At 57.0% G+C, this 22,037-nt stretch overlaps 2 protein-coding genes across 2 annotated transcripts; one reads left to right on the top strand and one right to left on the bottom strand.

Annotated features, from left to right (window-relative positions):
* Positions 1 to 16: 16 nt before the first annotated feature.
* EMILIN3 (elastin microfibril interfacer 3) lies at positions 17 to 5,665 on the top strand. The gene is made up of 4 exons (XM_006881533.1): positions 17 to 183; positions 1,330 to 1,452; positions 3,499 to 3,722; positions 3,906 to 5,665. The coding sequence occupies exons 1-4, from the start codon at positions 17 to 19 to the stop codon at positions 5,663 to 5,665; spliced, it is 2,274 nt and encodes a 757-aa protein (XP_006881595.1).
* Positions 5,666 to 7,525: 1,860 nt separating this feature from the next.
* On the bottom strand, positions 7,526 to 20,485 carry LPIN3 (lipin 3). Its single transcript, XM_006881532.1, has 19 exons — positions 20,294 to 20,485; positions 19,100 to 19,195; positions 17,798 to 18,066; positions 17,550 to 17,630; positions 17,147 to 17,267; positions 16,652 to 16,991; positions 14,324 to 14,423; positions 14,042 to 14,202; positions 13,579 to 13,672; positions 13,425 to 13,494; positions 11,639 to 11,731; positions 11,516 to 11,559; positions 10,429 to 10,567; positions 9,135 to 9,283; positions 8,928 to 9,014; positions 8,225 to 8,377; positions 7,998 to 8,112; positions 7,803 to 7,906; positions 7,526 to 7,670 (listed from the first exon to the last, which is right to left on the bottom strand). The coding sequence occupies exons 1-19, from the start codon at positions 20,483 to 20,485 to the stop codon at positions 7,526 to 7,528; spliced, it is 2,553 nt and encodes an 850-aa protein (XP_006881594.1).
* Between the last annotated feature and the right edge of the window lie 1,552 nt (positions 20,486 to 22,037).

Raw genomic sequence — 22,037 nt, 5'->3', positions numbered from 1 at the left:
GAGGGCCGGGGCCGCGATGGGTCCCCGCCGCCTGCCCGTCTGGCTGTGCGCCGTCGCGGCTCTGTTCTCAGGCGCGCTGGCCAGGGGCACCTCGCTGCTGGCGCGGCCCGCGGCGCCGGGGGCCTCCAACTACAACCTCTACACAGCGGGGTGGCGCCCGAGGCTGCGCCCGGGGCCGCACAAGTAAGCGCGCGGGCCGCGTGGGGCGGGGATCCGGGGGGGGGGGCGCGCGGGGCTCTCACCTGCCCGCACCCCGCGCGGAGGCAGAAGCGACGGGGCAGCGCTCTGGGGGGGGCGGCACTGGGGCGACCTCGTGCCCACGTGGAAGCCCCACGCGCCGAGAGGCTGCGGGGCTGGCGACGGAAAACCAGCTGAGGGGGCCTGGCGCGGCGGCCGGGATCCTGGCAGTGCCCGCGGAAACCTTTCCAGCGAAGTAACATTTTCCAGCTGCGCTGTGTGCAAAACCCGGGTTCAGCCGACCAGGTGGAGGGAGAGGAGGAAGGGAGGTCCGCGCGCGGAGCGCTGGGGGCTCCCTGGCCCGGGCCTTCCAACTCTCTCCTGCCCCGCCAGGTAGGAGTTGGAGCCCTGCGCGCACAGGGCGGTGGGTCCCAGCAAACCCTTGGTATCGCGTCGTGGCTTGGCCGGCGGAGCTGATGGAGACTCTTGGGTGCAGAACCTGTCTTGAGGCTCCAAGCAGAACCTCCTTGGGAAGGTTTTTAATAAGTCAGACGCTTGTGAACTGGCCCGAGGCAGGTAGCTTGAGGGCAGGTACCTCGTTGCATTTGAGGGGTGCTATAGGAGAAGAGTGCCCAGCCGAGGGCTGACGCCAAGTGGACCTGGGCACATTAAGGGCAGGTCTGGTTTGCGTGAGAGAACTGGAGCCTAGATGGGCTGGAAGGCTACCAGGTGGGATGTGTGTTCCCAGGAGGCAGTTCGAGGAGGAGCAGGAATAGGAAACGTGCTCTCAGAGGCACTGAGCTGACCGTGGGGAATGCCAGGTTAGAGTCTGCAACCAGTGAAGGGGCTGCAGGAGGGTGGAGCTGTGGGGAGGCTCTGGAGGGGGAAACCAGGGTGGACCTCAGAACACAGCAGTGGCAGCCTCACCAGGCTCCTCGCTCGGTATATTGTGGAGCCCAGTGACCAACCCATCCTGGAGTCTGGGACCAGGCCAGAAGATTCTGTACCCCAGGCTCTGTGTCCTGGAAGCATGGAAGGACAGACAGATGGGGTCTGTCACTTGCTGAGCCAACGGGTCAGGGTGGGGAGAGGGTAGGAATCTCAGTGGCCCGGCTCCAGCAGATAGTGCAAGGGAGCCATTGTCCCCTGCAGGGCCCTCTGTGCCTACGTGGTGCACAGGAACGTGACCTGCGTCCTACAGGCTGGAGCAGAGAGCTATGTCAAGGCTGAGTACCGGCAGTGTGGGTGGGGCCCCAAGTGCCCTACGGCAGTCACGTGAGTACACCCTTCCCGCCTGGTGGGATCCCCTGACTTAAGGCCCCCCGTCCTGCATCAGCTGAGAGGAGCTGCGACTCCGCAGAGGGCTGGAATCCCTGAGACCCCAAAGATCTCATTGGCCACAACACAGATCAGAGCAGATCAGGGGGTTGCAGGGAGGGAGCCATAGAGGACCCCAAAATTTTGAACAAACTGCAGCAGGAAGACAGGATTAGGTGTCCAAAAGCCAGAAAGGTTTCAAGGGAAGAACTACCAGGTAAAGAGGAAGTGACAGAGTGGAGGGCGGCACTCACAGACTCTATCTCTCTCTCTTCCTATCTTTGAGTGCAAACAGACTTGTAGCTGACCCTCTAGGGGGTTTTCAAAGGCTGTTAATTGCACAGCAGGAGATTGTCCATCTTTCTCCCTCAGAGCTGTTGATCAATTCGTAGATTCAAAGCACCTGCCTTTGGATTAGCAGCACACCAACTCCTTCTTCACTAGCCCTCCAGAACTCCATGGGGGTCGCACTAGCAGTGGCCAGTGCCAAAGTGATCCTGGGAAGCCCAGGAAGGGCCACCCTGGCTCCGGGGAAGAGTGTGGGTACCAGGGTGTGGGGGACTCAGGCCAGACAGGTGAGGCCGTGTGGGAGGAGTGCGGAGGCTGAGGTATGCGATACACAGGTCCCTGCAATGCTCTGCCTGGAGAGGTTCAAATGCATGCCTGAAAACAGACCCATTTGCTGCAGAGCATCAGTGGGCGAGTGGTGCCCGGCTCCACAGGTGAGGAGGCCCTGTGGCTGTGCCTGGCCTGTGCTCTGCGGACTACCTTCTCCTCCATGCTTAGCATCATTTGAGCTGAGCTCATGCAGAACTTAGTTGGAGATGATAGGAGCCAAGAGTGGTTTCCTGGAGTGAGAGGGGTCCCCTTCCCAGCTCCAAGATGAAACTCCCTCTTCAGGGAGGGGTGGAGCTTTGCCAGGATTCTCCAAGAACTACAGAAACCAGAGTGGAATTCCTGGTGGCAAGAGGCACATGGTCTTTGGAGTACTGGAGCAAAAGCCTTGCCAACCTTCCTGCCCTCAGCACATGGAATGGGGTGGGTGGGGTTTCTACCAACAGCTTTCCACATCAAATCTCTGGATGCTAGGAACCTCTTCACCATAAGCATAGAAAAAGGAAAGAGCTTGGGGGCAGCATGGAGGTGGAGAAAGATTTAGAACTCATACAGGGGTCTTGTTGTTGATGGAGACAACCCCAACTTATAACACTGTGTACAACAGAAGGAAACCCACCCAGTCCTGAGCTGGCTTCACAATCTCTGCTTTGCTTAAGCCGACCATTCCAGTCACTGTGTCGTTCCAGCTCCTTGAGGGGCTTGCTCTCTTTCCCTGACCCTCTACTTTCCAGGGAACTCTTCGTCTGTAGAGGGTTGTGCTGACGCCCATTTGGTGGTTCAGATCCTCTAGCAGCTCTTTGGAGGAAAGATGATGAGTCCTCTCCTGTGTAATTTGTTGCTTACTGCTGGAGGGTCAGCTATGAGTCAGTTCCGACTTCATGGCAATGACTTTGACCTGTGACTACTTTTCCAAGTATGATAGCCTTTTCCAGAGACTGACCCTTCCTGGTAAGACACCTAAGTATGTGAGATGAACCCATCCTTATCAGGCTTTGCTTCTTCTAAGGGAAATTTGTCCCTTTGACATTCCATGGTATAGTCAGTATTCTTACCAGCCCCACAATTCAAAGGCATCAGTTCTTCTAATTCATTGTCCAACTTTCACATGCATATGAAACCACTGAAAGTACTGTGGCTCGAAATAGGGACACTTTAGTCTTTAAAGAGATGCCTTTGCTTTTTAGCACTTTAAAAACGTCCTTGGAAGCAGATTTGAGCGGCCCTGAAGACTGACCAATGAGGTCCAGGTCATCTAGGTGGAGGGAAGACCCCTCAGGCCACTCACAGGGCCCTTAGGTCACAAGGCCAGGCAGGACTGAGACTGGGGTCAAGCTAGGCTGCCTCCACCCAGCCCCTGCCCTCTTCTCACTTCCCCTCCGGACTCAGGTACCGCACGGTGCTCAGACCCAAATACAAGGTTGGCTACAAGACAGTGACAGACCTCGCCTGGCGTTGCTGCCCTGGCATCACAGGAGAAGCCTGCCCTGAGCACCTCACAGACCACGGAGCCACCCCAGCCCAGCCAGAGCCTGAGCCCCAGATACCCTCGGGGCAGCTCAGCGTGGGCCCCAGGCCCCCTCCTTACAGCAGAGTGACCCCCAGCTCCCACGGTGAGTGTACCAAGCTGATGTTTCTCCTCAGTGGTGGTGGGGTGCATGGGGACTGGCTGGGCTCTAGGGAGGAGATGCATCCATCGGCAGGCCTGAAGTTGAACCCCAGAACCCCTCCCAAGGTAGAGGTGGGCTGCTGAGTGACAAGCGTGGAGACGCCCTGGGTTCTCTCCTTTGTCACAGGAAGGAAAGGGCTGGGGCTGTTTGGCGAGCGGCTGGAACGCCTTGAAAGTGATGTCAAGCATCTGACACAAGCATATGGTCCCCTCAGTGGCCTAGTGGCCAGCGAGAACGTCAACAGGATGACAGGTGGCCCCAGGGCTCCTGCCTCCCCTGTGGGCTTTGGGGTCATCCCTGAGGGGTTTGTGGGCCCGGGAGACAGAACCAGAGGACCGCTCACCCCTCCCCTGGACGAGGTCCTGAGCAAGGTGACAGAGGTGAGCAACATGCTGCGGACCAAGATGCAGCTGCTGGACGAGGTTCACGGGCTGGCCCTGGGCCACGAGGCTCACCTGCAGCGCCTGCGGGAGGCCCCGCCGTCCCCGCTCACCTCGCTGGCCCTGCTGGAGGAGTACGTGGACCGCCGGCTGCACCGGCTCTGGGGCGGCCTGCTGGACGGCTTTGAGCAGAAGCTGCAAGGGGTCCAGAGCGAGTGTGACATGCGGGTGCAGGAGGTGAGGCAGCAGTGTGAGGAGGGCCAGGCAGCTAGCCGGAGGCTGCACCAGAGCCTGGATGGCCGGGAGCTGGCGCTGCGCCGGGAACTCTCTCAACTGGGCACCCGCCTTCAGGGCCTCAGTGTGGCTGGCGGGGGCAGCTGCTGTGGCCAGCTGGCCCTTATCAGTGCCCGAGTGGACAGCCTGGAGCGAAACCTACACATGGTCACTGAGGGCCAAAGGAGTCCCAAAGCCCCCTCTGGGGGTGAGCTCACGCGGCTCTCTGCTGCCATGCTCGAGGGCCTGGACACTCTCAATGGGACAGAGAGTGGGGCACGGGGCTGCTGTCTGGGGGCAGAGGAGGGAGGATGGGGTGTGGGAGGCTTTGGGGCCCTGTTGGAAGAGCGAGTGCAGAGCCTGGAGGAGCGGCTGGTGACACTGGCCGGGGAGCTGAGCCAGGACAGTGCCCTGCCGGGCAGGTCCACGCAGCCTCTCGTGCAGACGGAACTGGCCGTGCTGGAACAGCGGCTGGTTTCGCTGGAGACCTCATGCGCCCCCAGCTCCAGCTCAGCCATCCTGGACAGCCTCGTGACGGAGGTGAAGGCCTGGCAGAGCCGCAGCGAGGCCCTCCTGCGCCAGGTGGCCAGCCACGCGGCCCTGCTCCGGGAGCTCAATGGCACCGTGGCTGAGGTCCAGGGGCAGCTGGCCGAAGCCTCAGGCAGCTCGATCCAAGGCGAGATCACCCTGCTCAAGGTGAACCTGAACTCAGTGAGCAAGTCGCTCACGGGCCTCAGTGACTCCATCAGCCAGTACTCCGACGCCTTCTCGGCTGCCAACATGTCCCTGGACGAGCGAGAGCGCAGGGTGGAGGCCGAGGTCCACGCCATCCAGGAGCAGGTCAGCAGCCAGGGCTCGCGGCTTCGGGCTGGCCACAGGCAGGTCCTGAGCCTGCAGGGAGAGCTGGAGCGACTCAAGGCTGGTGTGGCCACTGTGGCCAGCGGGCTCAGCCGCTGCCAGGACACAGCCCAGGAACTCCAGTATGCAGTGGACCACTTCGACCAGAGGGTGGCCCAGGTGGAGGGTGCTTGCGGGGGACTGGGCCTGCTGGCCGCGAGTCTGGACAACTCGTCCACTGAGCCGCTGAAGCCCAGGGAAGGCCTGTGGGGCCATGTGGACCAGCTGAACCGTACGCTGGCCCAGCACACACAGGACATCGCCCGCCTCCAGAGCGACCTGTTGGACTGCCAGGCCCAGCTGGCCGAGAGGGCGAGGCAAGGGCGAGCCAACTAGGTGGGTGGATGAGACCCACCTCAATAAGCTCCCCAGCGCCGAGAACGCACCCCAGAGCATGCCTCACACAGCAGCACCTCCCAGACTTCTCTCCAGGGTGACTGCCACTTAAGAGGCCATAGAAGTGAGCCTGGTCCAGCACCCACTGGGACTGTCCCAGCCACCACAGTCCACATGCACGGTGCTGTACTAACTGGGTAATGCGGCATAGCGGCCAAGCCAGGAATTCAGGGCCCGGAGGCAGGAGGGAACTAGAGAGACATCAGTTCATCTGGTGATAGTGATTCTGCAGACATACTGTGCCCCATAACTGCGGACCCACAGGTCAGTGCTGGGACAGTGGCTCTGCCCACAGCTGTGTTACCCCTGAGCAGTTGCTCCCAGCTCCTGGAGACTTTGGGCTCCCTGAGCCCCACACTCCCGACTCTCCCCTTCTCCCCTTGGCTTCTTTCCTCAGCTGAGGGGGCCTGGGGTTGCACAGGAAGGTCAGGCCCCCAGAACTGTTCCCATACGTGGCAGTCTAGAGCTGCTGTTCTGAGCAAGGTCTGTGGTGGGGTGGGGGGCATTCCCGCTCAACGTCAAGGATGACAAGATAGAACACAGGCGGACCCTTCGTGCTCTTTATTCCCTCGGTCCGCTCCCGGTGTGAGGATGGAGGCAGCTGTAGAATCTTAGCAGAAAGCATGGCGTTCAGGTGAAGTTTGGGGAGGCCCACGTCAGTTGATCCTGTTCCTGTCCCAGACGTATTTTTGGGCCCATGTGGTTGGTTTCCCCCCTCCTGTTTGGAGTGAGCTCTTCCATCAGGTCAGGGCCCCTCTCAGGTCTTTGTGTCCATCATGACCTGACGGTGGCCAGACCCTGGGAGGGAGGCCGTAACCGAAGGGAAGGGGTCCCAGGCTTTGCTGTCAGCATTTGTGTGAAGCTCCAGCTCAGCCAGGGTGGTCACTCCGTGGTATGAAGTTCAAGTGTGAAAACATGGACAGTTTGCATGCAGGTGTCCAGAGAGACTTCACGCTCAGGCTCCTTTGCCTCCGTTTCCCCCACAGCAGGCCCTGGTATGCTGTTCTGCGGGTCCCACAGCCCTGCCTCAGTGGTGGTCTCCACTTTGGAAATGTTGGGGGCGGGCGGGTTTGAGATTAAAGTTTCTAGCCCATTTCTAAAAGCACTGTGTTCGGCAGTGGTGGGGGGTGGGGAAGCTGTGTCCCACAGCTCCTTGGAAAAGAGCAGGGAGCCAATCACAGAGGCCTGACGAGGGCCACCAGGCCAACACTACCCGGCTCCACAGGCCGAGGGCAGAACCCTCAGAGAAAAGTGCAGGGAGTAACAAGGGTGGCAGCTGAGTGGGGACACATTCCCATATCCCTTACACTTTCTGGGAGACCCCACTTCCCTGCTGCTGGTAGGATGAGCACCGGCATGCCCAAGATTGGGGCCTCATGTGCTGAGATGCCAGCGAGGAGGAGGCAGTGGGAAGGAGCTGGGGCTCGTGGAGGAGGCTGGCATCAAGAGGAGACGGGGTTGGGACACGAGTGCCGTCCCCACTGCTGAGTATCCATGGTGCCCCCTCCTCTCTCTGCCCCGTCAGTAGCTAAGCCATGGCCCAGGGGGACACGGGGACCTCTACAAGGGCCCAGGTGACAGGCATTTAGCTGCTACAGGCCAGGGCCATGCTGACGGCTGGAGCATATGCCTCACCCCTTGGTGCTTGGCCATCAGAGGCAAGAGACAGAACACAGCATAAGGTCTGGGAGAGTGGGGGGTCTCTGTCAGCCAGCCAAACCACAGCCGCCACCTCCCCCTCAGCGCACTGCCTCATGGTATCCCACGCCTGTGCCTTGAGACACCCACTCATCTGCAGGCTCAGGCCAGGTCGTCCAGGTCCACAGCAGGCAGGGGCTTCCGCCAGTAACAGAAGGTGCTGTATTCGGGCTGGGCCAGGTCTGTGCTGGGGCCACGGGCCACGGGCGGGAAGAGCAGCTCCACCACCTCGCCCAGCCGCTCGTACCTGCAGGCAGAACACATGCTGCTGAGACCCAGCGGCCACCAAGGCCATGGCCATGGCCTCCGCCCTATCAGGCAGATGCTTGCTTGCCCCATCTGGGAGCCCTGAGCCCAGGGTCGGGGCAGGGGGCCTCACGTGGATTTGTGGTTCTTCATGAGCTCCTGGATGAGCTCCCCGCGAGGGTTGACTGTGAAGATGTGTGATTTTGGGAGTCCCACCTGCTGGTAGGCAAAGATATCCTGTAGGGGGAACAAGGAGGGGACCGGGTTAGCAGAGGCTGCCGGGAGGTGGAGAGGGAGCAGCTCAGCTGCCAGGGAGGGGGCAGCTCACGTTGGGCCGGTTCCCAAAGGCGGCAAAGAAGGGCTGTCTGTGGGGCAGAAAGAGCTGCTGGATGTCACTCAGGCAGGCGATCTTGAACACTTCAGGCTTTTTCTCGATCACTTCCCTGGGCCACGGGGTCAGAGGCAGGGAAGGAGTGAGGAGGAGGCAGGGCCACGAGACCAAGGCCCAGCCCTCCCTGCATAGGTGGTGGGTTTGTCCTAGGTTCGGGTGGTTACCTGTGGAGAGCGGAGAAGAGGCTGCTGGGAGACAGCAGGATGGGGCCCTTGGGGAGGCCACAGCCCCGCTCGCTCACCCATCGCAGGTACCCCTTGGTGAGGTCCGCCATGCCGATAGCCCGTGCAGAACAGTACAGGAACTTGTACCCGTTTCTAGAGGAGACGGTGACACAGAGCCATGAGACCAGCCTTCGCTCCTCACAGCCCAGCTTCCCCCCACCCCAGCCCCACTCCTGGCTTTGGGTCAGCTGAACCCCTCCCTGGGGCTGCCGCCTCCAAACCCAGAGGCCTTTGGCAGGAGAGGAGTCTGGGGGGAACAAGCTAAGCCAGGCCTGACTGGTCCCTTAACAGCTGTCCCTGTAGGAAAGAGCATGGACGGAGTCCTGCGGACTACGATGGCTCAGGCCAGCCTGTGAATTTCTTCCACAGCAAGAAGGCCAGCAGACTCGAGTCCCAGACACAGTCCCAAGGAAATGGGTCCCTCACAGAGCTGAGGACCAGTAGGCACAGCTGGGCTCTCTAGGAACCTGCCCCGCGTTCTCCCCGGGTGGGCCTGCTGGTCAACACAGCCACCTTTCTAGACCAGGTACTAGGGTGGCCCTTCAGAGACCATAGCTCAGAACCCTTCCCCAAGGATAGGGGCCTGGCCCTGTCCTTCCCAGCTCCGCTTCCTGTCACTTCTCCCACTGCTGGGGACACTCACAGGTGGATTTTGTGGTAGAGGCTGGTAATGCCCTGGTGTGTCCAGTCTTTGCCCAGCTGGGGCAGAATGTGGCCCAGTGCGTCCGACCTAGAGCCGGAGAGGACGTGTTACTCCGAGGCAGCACCTGCCCTCCTGTTCCAGGTGCAGCCCTCTTAACGCCCATCTACATGGCCCCCAGGACCCCTCCTTGTGGTCAGCGGGCCTCACTTGGTGATGGTGCCGTCAATGTCGGAGATGACCACCTTGTCGTCCCATTTCCACAGGTAGATCGTGGCCCTGCAGCGGCAGGTGCCCTGGTACTGGGTGGTCACGCTGAACACCACGTCGTTGGCGCCCTCTTGCAGGTTCAGCCGGCGCTGGGGCCAGGGAGAGGGGGCACTGTGACTGCCTGGAGCCAGGCACGGCCAACCCTCTGGGTTTTGTTGATTTTGAAAGCTAGCCCAAGCTGTGCGTTCTGGTGGCTTGGTGGAAAGGAACTGCACTGCTAAGCCACAGGTATGTGGTTTGAATTCACCAGAGGCTTCACTGGAGAAAGGTGAACAGCCTTCTATGTGATTTACTGCCTCTGAAAACCCCCTGAAGGGTTGTTATGGGTCAGTCTTAGCTTGATGGTACAAAACAACTACAACAGCCCATGCTGCGGGTTTCTGTCCTCTCACTCGTCACCATCTCCCAACTCAGAGACACTTCCTGAACTTAGAGACAGTTATGCAGACAGCTGCGGGGGCAGAAGGTGGCCATGAGGTGGCAGCATGAGACCACTGGCCTGTGCGGTGCTGGGGCCCAGGAGCCTAACCTGCCTCTGCCTCCTTCAAGGTGAAGCTCCCTGACCCAGGCTGTCCTGGCCCCCTGCCCAGGGTTCCCATGTCAGCCACACGGGGGAGCACTGTTCTTGGCAGAAGCCCCACTTTGTAGATGGGTGTCTGTGGGAATTCATGAGTACGTCTTTGTATGTGTGTGGGGGGACTGTGTTAGACCAACCAAATGCTCCTCCACTAACAAAACCTTGTACACCATTCATAGATGAGGGCTGGCGTAGCACTCGGCCAAAACCAGGTGGCCAGGCTTCAGGACCCTCGGCTGGGTGTGAGACCCCACGGGGCCAGGCAGATGGCACCCTGCTCTGTCACACTGGCCACACCCCAAGCACCTCGCTGCCCGTGAGCCACCAGCCACTGAGGTGAGAGAAAATTGGGGGACCCATCTGAGGGGCTGTCATCAGCCTTTGACTCCTAAAGTGTGATGACCTGAGCCAACTGGCCTGCTGAAGGAAGAAATGTCCAGATGATACGGGAGAAAGCTTTTCCAGAGTATGTGTCAGAGAAATGGGCTGGCTTGTGTAGGGGTGAGTCCTTCGCCTTGGGCGGTATCTAAGCAGAGGCCATCAGGGAGGCTGTCAAGGGTTGGCTTTTGGCCTTTGGTGACCAGCTCCATGGACTCTGAGGGACTCAGTCCCAGCCCACCGCCGCCACCCCCAGGACACACACATTCACACACTTACAATCTGGTCGGAGGAGAGGCGGAGGGACTTCTTGTAGGTGGGAGTGTAGGCTGGAGGGGAGCGGGGCAGGGAGGGGACCTCGAGGATCACAGGGCTGTCTGGGCCATCATCCTCACTGCTCAGGACATCCGTCTTCTCCCTACGGACAGCCCAGGCTCTCAGGCCACCTCCCTCCCGTTGAAGGCCCTTTGCTCCCAGGAGACACAGAAGCAGAGACTGCCATGTCTTTTCCCACACAGTAGATGGTGGGCTTGAACTGATGACCTTTGAGTTAGCAGCAGAGTGATTTAAACCATGGCTCCATCAGTGATCCTTTTTTACCTCTGGAGTGACCAGAATGTCTGAGGTTGTGGGGACTTGACCTTGGCTTGTCTCTCCAGATAACTCAAGCCCGCAGAGGCTCCTCCCTCCAGGTACCATTGCAGACCCATGGGCTGGCCCACAGACTACACTCAGTTTGACGCAGAGCTGGAGCCAAAATATTGGGTTCCCAGCCCTCGGTCTGCACCCTCCCCAGCCAGGGAGGTGCCAGGACCCCAAGTGCTGCTGAGGGTTTCCTCCCAGACACACTGGGTTTGCCTTCAGTTGGCTGATAGTTGGCCACAGACCTGCTCCACCCAACCTTAGCAATTCTGGATCACTCCAGAGGTGAAAGGATCCCTGACAGATTGCTCTGCTGCTAACCCAGTGGCCATCAGTTCAAATCCACCAGCTGCTCCGTGGGAGGCGTGACAGTCTGCTTTCGTCAAGCTTTGCAGCCTTGGGGACCCCACGAGGCAGTCTGCACTGTCCGACAGGGTTGCTGTCAGAATTGACTCCATAGCCATAGGTTTTGTTTCTTGGGGTTCAGAAAAAGGCCAGCTGGCAACTGCAGGCTGGATCAAGAGGTCAACCCCAGCCCCCTGAATAGTGTGTGGCCAGGAGTCTGGACTCCTGTTTGCTCCAGGTCTGCTACTTCCTAACTCAGGGACTCATCTGTCACATGGTCCCATCTGCAGAACAGACTTTCTTTCAGGGGAAAGTATGTGTGTGCAAGTGCGGGGAGATCTTCCTCAGGCTCCTGTCCCCGCCAGGAGCCCCACCTCACCTTTGTTCCTCCCTGGCTGTGGTCTTCCCCCTCTGGGCACTGTGCTGTGAGAAGAACGTCACCACATGAGCCTCTGGCCCTGCCTGGGCTGCCCCCACCCGTCCCATGGTCACAACTACCTACCTCCTCCACAGGGAGGTCCCTGCGTCGCCAGGAGAACCACCACCGCCCGCCTTTCCGGGGCATCTTCTCCTTCTCCAGCTTGTCCACAGCACTCTGCAGGCAGACGGCAGCCAGGGTGTTCCCTGCCCAACACAAACCCACCTCACACTGCCTCCGAGGCCCCCCTGAATGCCCAGGGTCAAGGGCAACCCTGGAGAAAGGTGGTGCCACCAAGTGGAGGCTAGGGACTCACTCACCTCCATCCTAGGACTAAGCAGTGACCCACAAGCTCATGGCTGCGTCAGCTCAGCCTGGCCCCCTACCTCTAGCCCAGCCTTGACCTGGCTGCCAGATCAAGCCTTGACCTGGCTGCCAGATCATGGGAGTTTCCTGAGAGCTGCTGCTCCCTGCACGATGCCACCAAGTGGCAGCAAGGATGGTCTCTGGGCAGCACGACCCTGAACCTCTTAAGGTCAATGACCTTACCCCTGAATGGCCTCCCTCTTTGAATGATGCTATCATTATCCGGCTGGGGCAATGTAACTGTATGAAATGTGTGACTAGATAGGCACTAACTAGTTTCCAGGAGAGCCAAGGTCAAGGTCCATCTGGGAAATGGCATTCTACAGATGCAGATGGAGAGGGAGGAAGACATGGGCTTGGGCTCAGGGACCAGAGGGCTCATCTAGGCTGGAATGGGCTTGGAGCCCTTAAATAATAGTTGGTCAGTCTGGGTCAGGTGAGGAAAGCCAGGCATTCCCTACAGACCCAGAAAACCAGGAAGGAGCTGAACATCACCAAAGAGGCAGCAGCTGTCATCAGCTGGTTGGTGACGGTCTTTGGGGAAAGCTCAGGTAAGCTGAGAACAATGGGGAAGACCAGAGTGGGGCTTTGAGTGGCTCCCAGGGGGAAAGAAGGGACAAGGACAGATCTGTAGGGGCTCCTGCTGAGCTGGAAGGCACCATTCCCCAAGAGAAAGAGAAGGTGCCCCAGGAGGACCAAGATGGAGCTTTTGGGGGCCACTGAAAAGGTCAAGCTCCTTCCCACCTCTAAGCGTCCGTGTGCATGGTTCCTGACCCTCAGGTTACAGTACACTCATCCTCCAGTCTCAGTCCAAGGACATGTCCTCAGCAAACCCACCCACTGCGGTTCTCAAAGCTCTGCAGACATCTTCTTCCCAAAACTCAAACTCAACTCTCTGCTGTCAAGTTGGAACCAACTCATGGCTGACCCTCCAGCGGGTTTTCAGAGGCAATAAATTGCTCAGAAGAACACAGCCCATCCTCCTCCCGAGGAGCAGCTAGTGGATTCAAACTGCCTGCCTTCAGGTCGGCAGAGCAACTCCCTACCAACTGGGCTACCGGAGCCTGTCTGCCGTGCTTATAAACAACCGCATCTTCCTGTGAGGGCCGGGGCTGTTTCTGTTTAGTTCAGGACTGTCACCAGCCTGGGCCTGGCGCATAGGAGATGTTCAACAATGCACAGTGACAAACACCTGCAGCCCAGCCAGGAAGGGCTCTTGGGGCCAGATGCCAAGAGATGGCCTCTAGCTCTCTGACCGAGAAGCCTCCTGTGGAAGGCATGCCCCTGGTTAGTCCCTGTTGCATGACTAAGCCCTTCTGGTTTCTCCTACATCTCTTTGAAGTGACAAACACAACCCAATAGTATTTACAGGATAAGGTACAGGCTCGGGGGACTGTCTCCCCCAGGGGCTACCTCTCCCCATCTTCCACTTCCTTCCCAATAGCCCCCCACCCAGAGGCTATGGCCACTTTTCCAAGCAGGCCCAGTGGTGATTCATCATTACCTTGGGCAGATTCTTCTGGAAGGCTTGCATTGAGAGGATCATGGGAGCAGCCACAGCCCAGTTATAATACCTGGAGAGAGAACACAGGGCTGTGGGGGGCTGCCGTCACAAGAGCCTGGGAGGGGGGTGACCAGGAGCCCAGCCCTGTACTCACTTCTCGTTGATCTTCACTACAAGGTTGGGGTCATCCAGGAGGCTGGGGTTCTCAGCAAGGTTCTGGTAGGAGACGAGGTGCTGGCTAAACTTCTCTGGGCACAGAGGCAGGAGGGAGGGTGAGGCTGGCATGAGAGCCCCTCAAGCCACCCAGACGTCCTCCCGGAGAGGGGCTGGCCCAGCAGGACCCTCACTATGCTGTCCCCATCCTGGCCACCTGCTCCTCCTGGATTCGCATGGTCACCACTTGACATTGAGCACCTGCTTTGTGGTGACTGGGGGACGCCGCACCCTCGCTGGCCGAGAGTAAGCTCCACAGAGCCATCGGGCAGGGACACCTGGGCTGGCCTCACACCTTCGGCTGCTCCCACACCCCAGGGTCTTTTCTGACCACACCCCCCACCCCCTAGTGTCCTGGCCTTAGTGTTGAGCCTCAGAAGTCACCAGGCCACCATCTCCCATACCCAGGGAGATGTCCCGGCTGTCGGCCAGTCCCCCGCAGAGGGACAGCACTACTGTGTCCACCACGTCCAGAGTGGGTTCAGGCACATGTTCAAGGACGGGCTCCCCCAGGAGCTTCTGATGGCTGGGTTCACTCCACCTCCTGGGCCCCAGCCCATAGTCACTGGGGACAAAAGGAGCCGATGGTGACATGAATAGAAGGAAGCTAGCAGGGTCCCTACTCCTCCCAGGCCCAGGATGGGGGACCCTGCGTGTCCTGGTCACATGTCCCAAGCCCTGGGCACCTTTTGGGGAAGTAAAGGGCCACGTTCTTGGAGTCCAAAGAGGGCAGGTCTTCGAGGTAGATGTCACTGGGGCCCAGGTGCTGGCTTCTCTTCAGGGGACCTGAGGGAAGAGGAAGGGGCACCTTAGAGCTGACACGTGCTCAGCACAGCAGGCAGCTGTGTCTCCCTCCCCGCCCCCCCCGCCCCCCCGAGACCTCTGATGCAGCGCTGTCTGACAGAACTTTCTGTGACGAGAAAAGCTGCAGATCTGAACTGTTCAATATGGAAGATTCCTGGGGATTCCGGGTCCTTGACATGCAGCAAGTACAAGGCGGAGGGACTGGATTTTTAACTGTAGTTCATTTTCATTACGTTTTAAGCAGCCACATATGGCCAGTGGCTACTGATTTGGGCAGCGCAGACTAAGGGCCCTCCCTTGGCCTAGAATAAACCCCAGCTGTAAGCGGGCATGTCCTGGCCTCTGTTCATCTCATCCTGCCTCTGTTTCTAGAATACGAAACCTCTCTCCCAGCTCAGGTCCCTGATATATATTGTCTCCTCTGCCTGAAATTCTCTTCCCCTGTTCCTTCCTCACTGAGCCAGCCTGCCATCCTGTGGTGACTTGCAGGTTGCAATGATGCCGGAAGCGATGGGATTTCAAATACCAGCAGGGTCACCAGCCTGGCAGTCAGGTTTCAGCAGAATTTCTAAACTAAAACAGACGAGGAAGAAAGGCCTGGTGGCTGACTTCTGAAAATCAGCCAATGGAAACCCTATGACTCACAAAACAACAACATCCGGCGTAGTGCTGGCACTCAAAATGCACAAAAATGGACTAAATCATAAAGACAGCGTAGGACTGAGCAGGGTTCTGTTTGGTAGATGTTATCATCCTGAGTCAGAGATGATTCAATCACAATCAACTGCTAACAAGATTTGTCTCTCTTGGGTAGATTTTTATCTTCCACATTTCTGCTTCAATGCCACCATTCAGAGGTCTCCCTTGACCACATGATTTCAGTACTCCCCCACCCTACTCATCACCCTCTCCCACCTTATCCACACGATGCTCCTCCTTGTTTATGCAGGTGTCATCTCGCCTCACCTCTCACCTGGACCCTGAGTTCCATCAAAGTTGATACCAGCACAGTGCCTGTCTCACAGTCAGTGCTCCAAACTGCTTGAACAACCCCACCACTAAGTGGACAGCCAAAGAAATGAGAACTGCTATCCGAGCAGACACATGCACACCTGTGTTCCTTACAGCACCATTTACAATACCAAAGAGAGGAACAGGACCCATCTAAGGGAAGCCGAATATCAAATTTAATAATAGACCAAATGCTGTTTCGGGAAATGAGAGAAGCTTGATACAAACTGAAGGCCACCTTGTGGCAATGAGGCATTCGCTAGGAGTTAACATTGTTCTTAGTTTGTGTCAAATGAACCCCTCCCTCTTGAGATTAGCATAAAGAGGAATTTGGCCTTATCTATAAAAGATTTCACCATTATCCTTTGTTTTGTACTTCCTTGTGAATTTACTTTTATTATCTTATGATTCTAAATAAATACTCAGAGAAGCATGGCTTGAGGTCTTCAGTTGAACTGCTGACCCTCTGTTTTATGCTCTCTGCTCTATCTCATTCCTGGCTGTTTGTCTCTTTATTAATAATTATAAAATTATTCTATTCTTTGGGACCCTCGGTCTGCAACACCCATCAACAGACAAATGGATAAAGAACCTGTCATACGGCCACACAATGGAGTACTATGCAACAGTGAAAAACAAAAATTTCATGAAACACTACATCGTACGGATGCCTCCAAAGGACCTTATTTTAAGTAAAATAATTCAGTCCCCAAAATAATATTATAAGATCACTCTTAAACCAAGCTAAGGATAGGATTATATGCAGATAGAGTCATTCTTGGATCTCCCACGGATGAGAGGGAAAGGGGCTAAAAATAAACAGGTATGGTGGGTGAAGGGAAAGGCAATATATAACAAGGCCTTGATTAATTAATGGCATTAACCAATGGTAATTAATGTTCTAAAACAAATTATATGGAAGATGAGGTCTGTCTCTACCACTACACTTTGGAGAAATTATTCTTCTCACTCTATGGAGTGTATCTTTTCTAATAAAACTATCTTTACTTTCATTTAAAAAATAATGAAAGATTGAATGAAAACCTAATATTATTTGTAAACTTTCACACAAATAATAATACTAGAAGAATGTGTTAATAAACACTAAAATAATAAAACAAAATGTGCTCCACCTCCCAGAGTCTCTCAGGGGAGAATCTGAGGCCAGGGAGCCTGGCCCGGGCTCAGCCATCACTCACCCTTCCCTTTGAAGACCTCTGCTGGTGGTCCTGGGGGGGCTGGGCCCTCCAGAGCAGCCCAACTCCATGATTTTGAGGCGGGAAGGTGGCGCGCATCCCCAGCGCTCTCCTGTTTGGTTTCCTTGCTCTCTGGGGTGGGGCTGAGGGCGTCCACCAGCACTGGAGCCTCCGTGTCACACTGTAGCAGGGCACTGTCAGGCTCTGTTTGCAGGACTGGTCCTGAGGTGTCCACGCCAGCCACAGAGACGGCGGGGGCACTGGGCTCTCCCCTCTGGGGAGAGGTGGTTTTGCTGTTGCCTTCAGGGACCACTGAGAACTCAAGCCGTTCAGCTACGGCCACCTTAAGTCAAACAAATGGAGGAAGATGAGGCTGGGGTCAGTTCTAGCTGGAAAACTCTGGAGAGGCAGCCTGGCCATGGCCACTTCCGCCTTGACCCACAGGGGCTACAGAACCCCTGCAAGGCAGCAACAAGGCTTTGACATAAATGAACCCACCTTTGGCAGCCGTCCCCAGGACCACTGCATGTGGGACTCAGCTCTCAGGGGGCTGGGCTCGGAGGCCCGCAGCTCCAGTTCCGAGTCACTCTTGGGGGAAGTCAGTCCACTTGACATGAGGCTGCAGGAAACAAAGATTCAGTGATCCCAAGCTGGCCTGCTACCCTCTGCCACCCACCTCCTAGGCTGTGTTAGATCCACAATACATACTGTATGTAAAGAGATTAAAAAAAAAAGTAGTATATAAAAAGCAACCACGAATCAACAATAAGAAGGTAGAAGAGTAATGAAAAAAAGGACAAAAGCCTTTAACACTTGACAAACAAAATCTAGATGGCAGGTGAGCACATATACAGAACACTGCAAATTTAAAACACTGAGACCTTGGATTGAAGACTCTCACCTGGTCTGGGGGGCCCACTCCCCATCCGAGTAGGGGTAGATGTCTTTGGGCTGTGGTGAGGACTCCTCTTCCAACTGGGCACTGCTGAGATACCATGGGAAATAGTCACACCCCACTCCAGGCAGTCAAACAGTGCCTGTGAATGAGGGGCTTGGGGCTCAGAGAGGTCAAGAGACTTGCTCAAGGTCACAGAGCAACTGGCACAGGAACTTGAATTCCAGCTTGGAGTCCCCATACCCCTGACATACCCTGCGGGCTCTGTCCTTGGTTTTTCCAGCAGGGACAGCCCGCTCTCAGTGCCTGCCTCCAGCTCCTCCGAACTCGAGTCTGTGGCCACTGTGTCCTCCTTTCTCCTGGGCTTCCTCCTGCGGAGTCTCTTCTTCCGCCCTGTGGAGCCCACTCCTGCCACAGCCGGGACCTCGGGCTCACTGGCTGTGCCCAACTGGGAGTCTGAGGGGAATCCAGACAGGCCCCCCCACGGGATGGGGGAGGTGCAGAGGCGGGGGGGCACGTGTTCCTGCAGAGCAGAGGCAGAGCTGAACCAGAGCTTGGGGACCACACATGTCATGTAGTCACCCTGCATTGTGGGCCTTGGGGTGAGTGCACATGGGGTCAGGAAAACAGGTGCAGGATAAGGAAGAGGGGCGGCAGCAGCACAGCTTTGCAGTCTCAAAGCTCCCTAATAGGGATAAGGCAGCCCCAATCTCAGGGAATCACCCCCTAACCCAGCAGGCCGGGGTGCTGCACCCTCACACTGCTTGCTCCAGGTAGACCCTTGCGCCTCAGCCTCTCCACTGTGATGAATATCACAGTGACACCTACTTCTCCTTTGAGACTAGGCTCTGGTGTCACCTCTTCCAGGAAGTTTGCCTTGACCACCCCCAATACTCCTCATCAACGTCCTTTGCTGTGAGGGTCATATTATGGCATCATCCATTGCTTATGCGTCTGTCTCCCGGACTAGCCTGGGAACCTTCTTGAAGGCCAGGGACACGGCTCTTCCAAATCTACTGCCCAGTGTCTGGCCTACAATCCAGTCTGTCAAACTCAACACTTCTATTGGCTGACACTAGGCTCTGTCTTCCTTCTCCCGGCACCCCTTCTCCAGCACCAACTCCAGCGTAAATCAATAGTCAGTGGGGAAGAGGGAGACCCTCAAGGAGATGAACACAGTGGCTACAATGAGCTCAAGCTTAGCAGCGACTGGGAGGGGTGCAGGCCTGGCAGGGCCTCGTCCTGCTGTACACAGGGGTCCTTATGGAAGCCACCTGGATGGCACCAGCTCACAGTACATCGTCCTGGGTGCCCGCCTCTCGAAGTCCCCGGGGAACTGTTTCCTCTTCATCATCCAGGGGCTTGGCCCAGGTGGTCCCTCCCTTGAGAAACTTCTCCCAGCCTTCCCAGGAGAAAGCTCTCAGCTTTCCCGAGCCTGTACTCAGTCCATCCTCCTCCTCTGGACTTTTACATCCTCTCACCTGTACCCACGGCCAGCCCCAGCTGACCAGAGGGCACAGGGACATTGGTGCGGGTAGGATTGAAGCGGCACTCACTTCATCGCTCTCCAGCTCCTGGACGAAGAAGGCCTCTCCACTGTCGCCCAGCTTCATGTGCAGGTCCACTGGCTCCCCATTGATCTCTATGTCCACCTGCAGTGGGGATCGGGGGGCGGGGCCTCACTCCCAGGTCTGCGCTGTGGTCTGTGGTCATCTCTGCCTGAAGACCATTGTGGGCCTGGCTGTCCCCCAGGGGAGTCTCTGCTCCACCTCTCCTCCCCCTGAGCACTCTGTACTCGCTGGCCATGCCCCTGACACCTCCCCCCCCCCCCATTTTCTGGGCTTTACTGCACTTCAGTCACTTAACTCTTTCATTCTTTTGTCCAGAGTTCCTCTCTCTCCCACCTCCTCACAGACCTTGTCACCTCTGAATCCCCTGCCCCCCCAGGCTATGCCCAAACATTTGACAACTACTTGAACAATGCGAAGAATGACCATTTACTGAGCACTTTATAGAGTGTTCTGTGCAGATCCTTTCATTTAGTCTTCACAACAACCCACTTAAAGTAGCTCCTATCATTATCCCCATTTTATAGATGAGGAAGTCGAGGCTTGGAATGAGTAAGCAATGTTCTGGGCAATGGCCAAGAGAAGGCAGGAGCCCAGAAAGTCTGCATACACAACTCTGGCTCTTCATCACTTGTTTCTACTGTTTTTGACAAGGTTAGACTTTCCTATCAGGATTCAGGGAAGGTTCACAGCTGCCATCAAACTTCTCTTCACACACAAGGTCTCAGGGGACAAGCATGTCACTGCCCCTGTGCCCAGGGAAGAAAGAGTTTGCTACGGGGGTGTTTACAAACAGACATTTGGAATAGCCACCATATATCTGTCCTGTGACAATGTGATCTGCTCCCATTAAACCCCCAAGCCATGCCCCCCCATGAAGCAGGTGAGAATGTCTCCTTTGTACAGGTGAGGTAGGCTTGGACATGAAGCAGTCACTAAGAACACAGGTACAAACAAGTTTGCTCTTAGAAAGGTGATCTTTGGCCCACGATGCAGTTGTCATGGGAAAATGAGGACCACCTCCAAATGCCAAAGTACTCCACAAAGCTCCAAGGAAAATACAAAAGAAGGGATGCCCGCCTACATAAGAGAGGCCTTAAGTCCTCTCCAGAGAACAAAGGGGCAGCCCCAGCCTCTAGCGAGCGCCCACTGTGACGGCCACTCCTGGGGGCCAGCACTCACCACCTTCTCCCGCGAGCGCAGGACGCCCAGCTTGCCGAAGCGCACATGGAAGGGCGAGCAGCGGAAGGAGCCGTCCTGCTGCCGCACCACCAGCACGTCGATGCCCCCACTCAGCGTGGCCGGGTTCAGGCCCCGGTACAGCTCCTTCACCGTCCCGAACACCGTCTCCGCCAGCTGCCCCACGTAATTCATGGCCAGTCCTGCAAAGACAAGCGCAGCTGGGGGCACCCTCCCACAGCTGACCACCCAACCCCCCGGGCTTACCTGTGTGCCAACCTCCAAGCTCCTGCAATGAGGGCCTCGGCGAGCAGGTATAAACGTGTGTTCAGGCCCTGCGTCCCGCTGCAGGATCTGTGGACAGCCGCCTCCAGGTGCTAGCGTCACATCTGTAGAGTGAGGCACCGGGTGAGATTCTACCCTTAGTCACGTCTCTAAATGCTGTGACTAACGATGACCACAGTGCCCAGTGAGCATGGCTCGCTTCATCTTCACCATCACCCATGCAGCTGTCTGGGCGGGTGTTATTAGTGTTTACAGACAAACTCAGAGAGGCAGATTGGCTCGCGTTCTCACAATTTCTAAGCGGAGGAGCCAGGTTTCAACTCCAGCTCCGCCTGGCTGCAGAACCCCTGGTCCAAACTGCTCGGCTGATCCAACTGTGGATGGGAAGTGGGAAGTCTCTCTTTTTCCATCTGAGAAATGGGTTTAACTGTCTTGTTGCATTTCAGTCTGAGGAATAGGGAAGAGTCTTGCTGAGTCATCTTGACTGATTTGTGGGGAAGGAGGAGTGGGATACACCAAGTACCTCAGACTCTGCCCAGTCCCACTCCTGAAGTCAGGTGCTCGAGACAGAAGGAGCTCATAGCTGAGAGCACCAGGCCCCCCCGCCCCCAATCCCTGGGCCATCACCTGACCCCAAGGCCATAGTTCTAAGCTCCCACCCTCAGCTCTGACCCCACCCCTCAGACTGGGGCTGGTTCACCCAGTCAAGCACTTGGGTCCAGATTCAGGCCACAGATTGGCCCTCCCTCCCCAGCCAGACCAGTCTCTCCAGCTCTCCCAGGCTTGGGTGAGCCTGAAGCAAGAAGGAAGAGGCCAGGGACATCATAACAGCCGCCTCCACGCTGACAGGGTGGCCGTCCTGCCCACTTCCGCTCATCACCTCACCATGCTGGCCAGGCCAGTGACTGCTGGGATCCTGACGACTGCCACCTCCGTGGCGCACGTCCCTCTTGCTAACCCCCATTAGCAGCCTTGGAGGACTGTCCAGCCTGCAAGATCATCCCTCAAAGAGATTATGGGATGGAACTAAGCCCTATTAAACTAATAGGACCCTAAGAAAGGGGGTGGGAAGGGGTGACAATTCAAATATATATCTGTGACTCCACATCACACGTCCCTTCCCCTTCATGGTCTTACACACGAGAGTTACCCGCAGGGAGCGCAGCCTGCCCACAGCGACCCCTGGCCAGTCACTCGAAACACAGCTGCTTGTGGATCAACCGCATCCATAGCACCTGGGAGCTCATAGCTGTTGTTAGGAGCCATCGATCGGGTTGAGTACGACTCACAGTGATGCTAAGAACAACAGATCTGAACCCTGTCCTATCCTGTGCCATCCCCATACTTCCTGATACCCTAAAGCCCACTGCAGCAGCCACTGGGTCAATCCATCTAGTTGAAGGACTTCCTCACTTTTGCCGGCCTTCCACCTTTCCAAGCATGATATTCCTCTCCAAGGAAC

The sequence above is a fragment of the Elephantulus edwardii genome, unplaced genomic scaffold (assembly GCF_000299155.1).
Source record: "Elephantulus edwardii isolate Elephantulus edwardi_28Jun2011 unplaced genomic scaffold, EleEdw1.0 scaffold00015, whole genome shotgun sequence".
Lineage (NCBI taxonomy): Eukaryota > Metazoa > Chordata > Mammalia > Macroscelidea > Macroscelididae > Elephantulus > Elephantulus edwardii.
This window is presented reverse-complemented; position numbering and strand designations above follow the sequence as displayed.

Coding starts and splice junctions, on each gene's coding strand:
- EMILIN3 (XM_006881533.1), top strand. CDS start 17: ATGGGTCCCCGCCGCCTGCCCGTCTGGCTGTGCGCCGTCGCGGCTCTG. Junction 1,453..3,498: donor AAGTGCCCTACGGCAGTCAC/GTGAGTACACCC, acceptor CTCCGGACTCAG/GTACCGCACGGTGCTCAGAC. Junction 3,723..3,905: donor AGTGACCCCCAGCTCCCACG/GTGAGTGTACCA, acceptor CCTTTGTCACAG/GAAGGAAAGGGCTGGGGCTG.
- LPIN3 (XM_006881532.1), bottom strand. CDS start 20,485: ATGAATTACGTGGGGCAGCTGGCGGAGACGGTGTTCGGGACGGTGAAG. Junction 16,992..17,146: donor CCTGGGGACGGCTGCCAAAG/GTGGGTTCATTT, acceptor GTTTGACTTAAG/GTGGCCGTAGCTGAACGGCT. Junction 13,673..14,041: donor CAGCCGGGACATCTCCCTGG/GTATGGGAGATG, acceptor CTCTGTGCCCAG/AGAAGTTTAGCCAGCACCTC.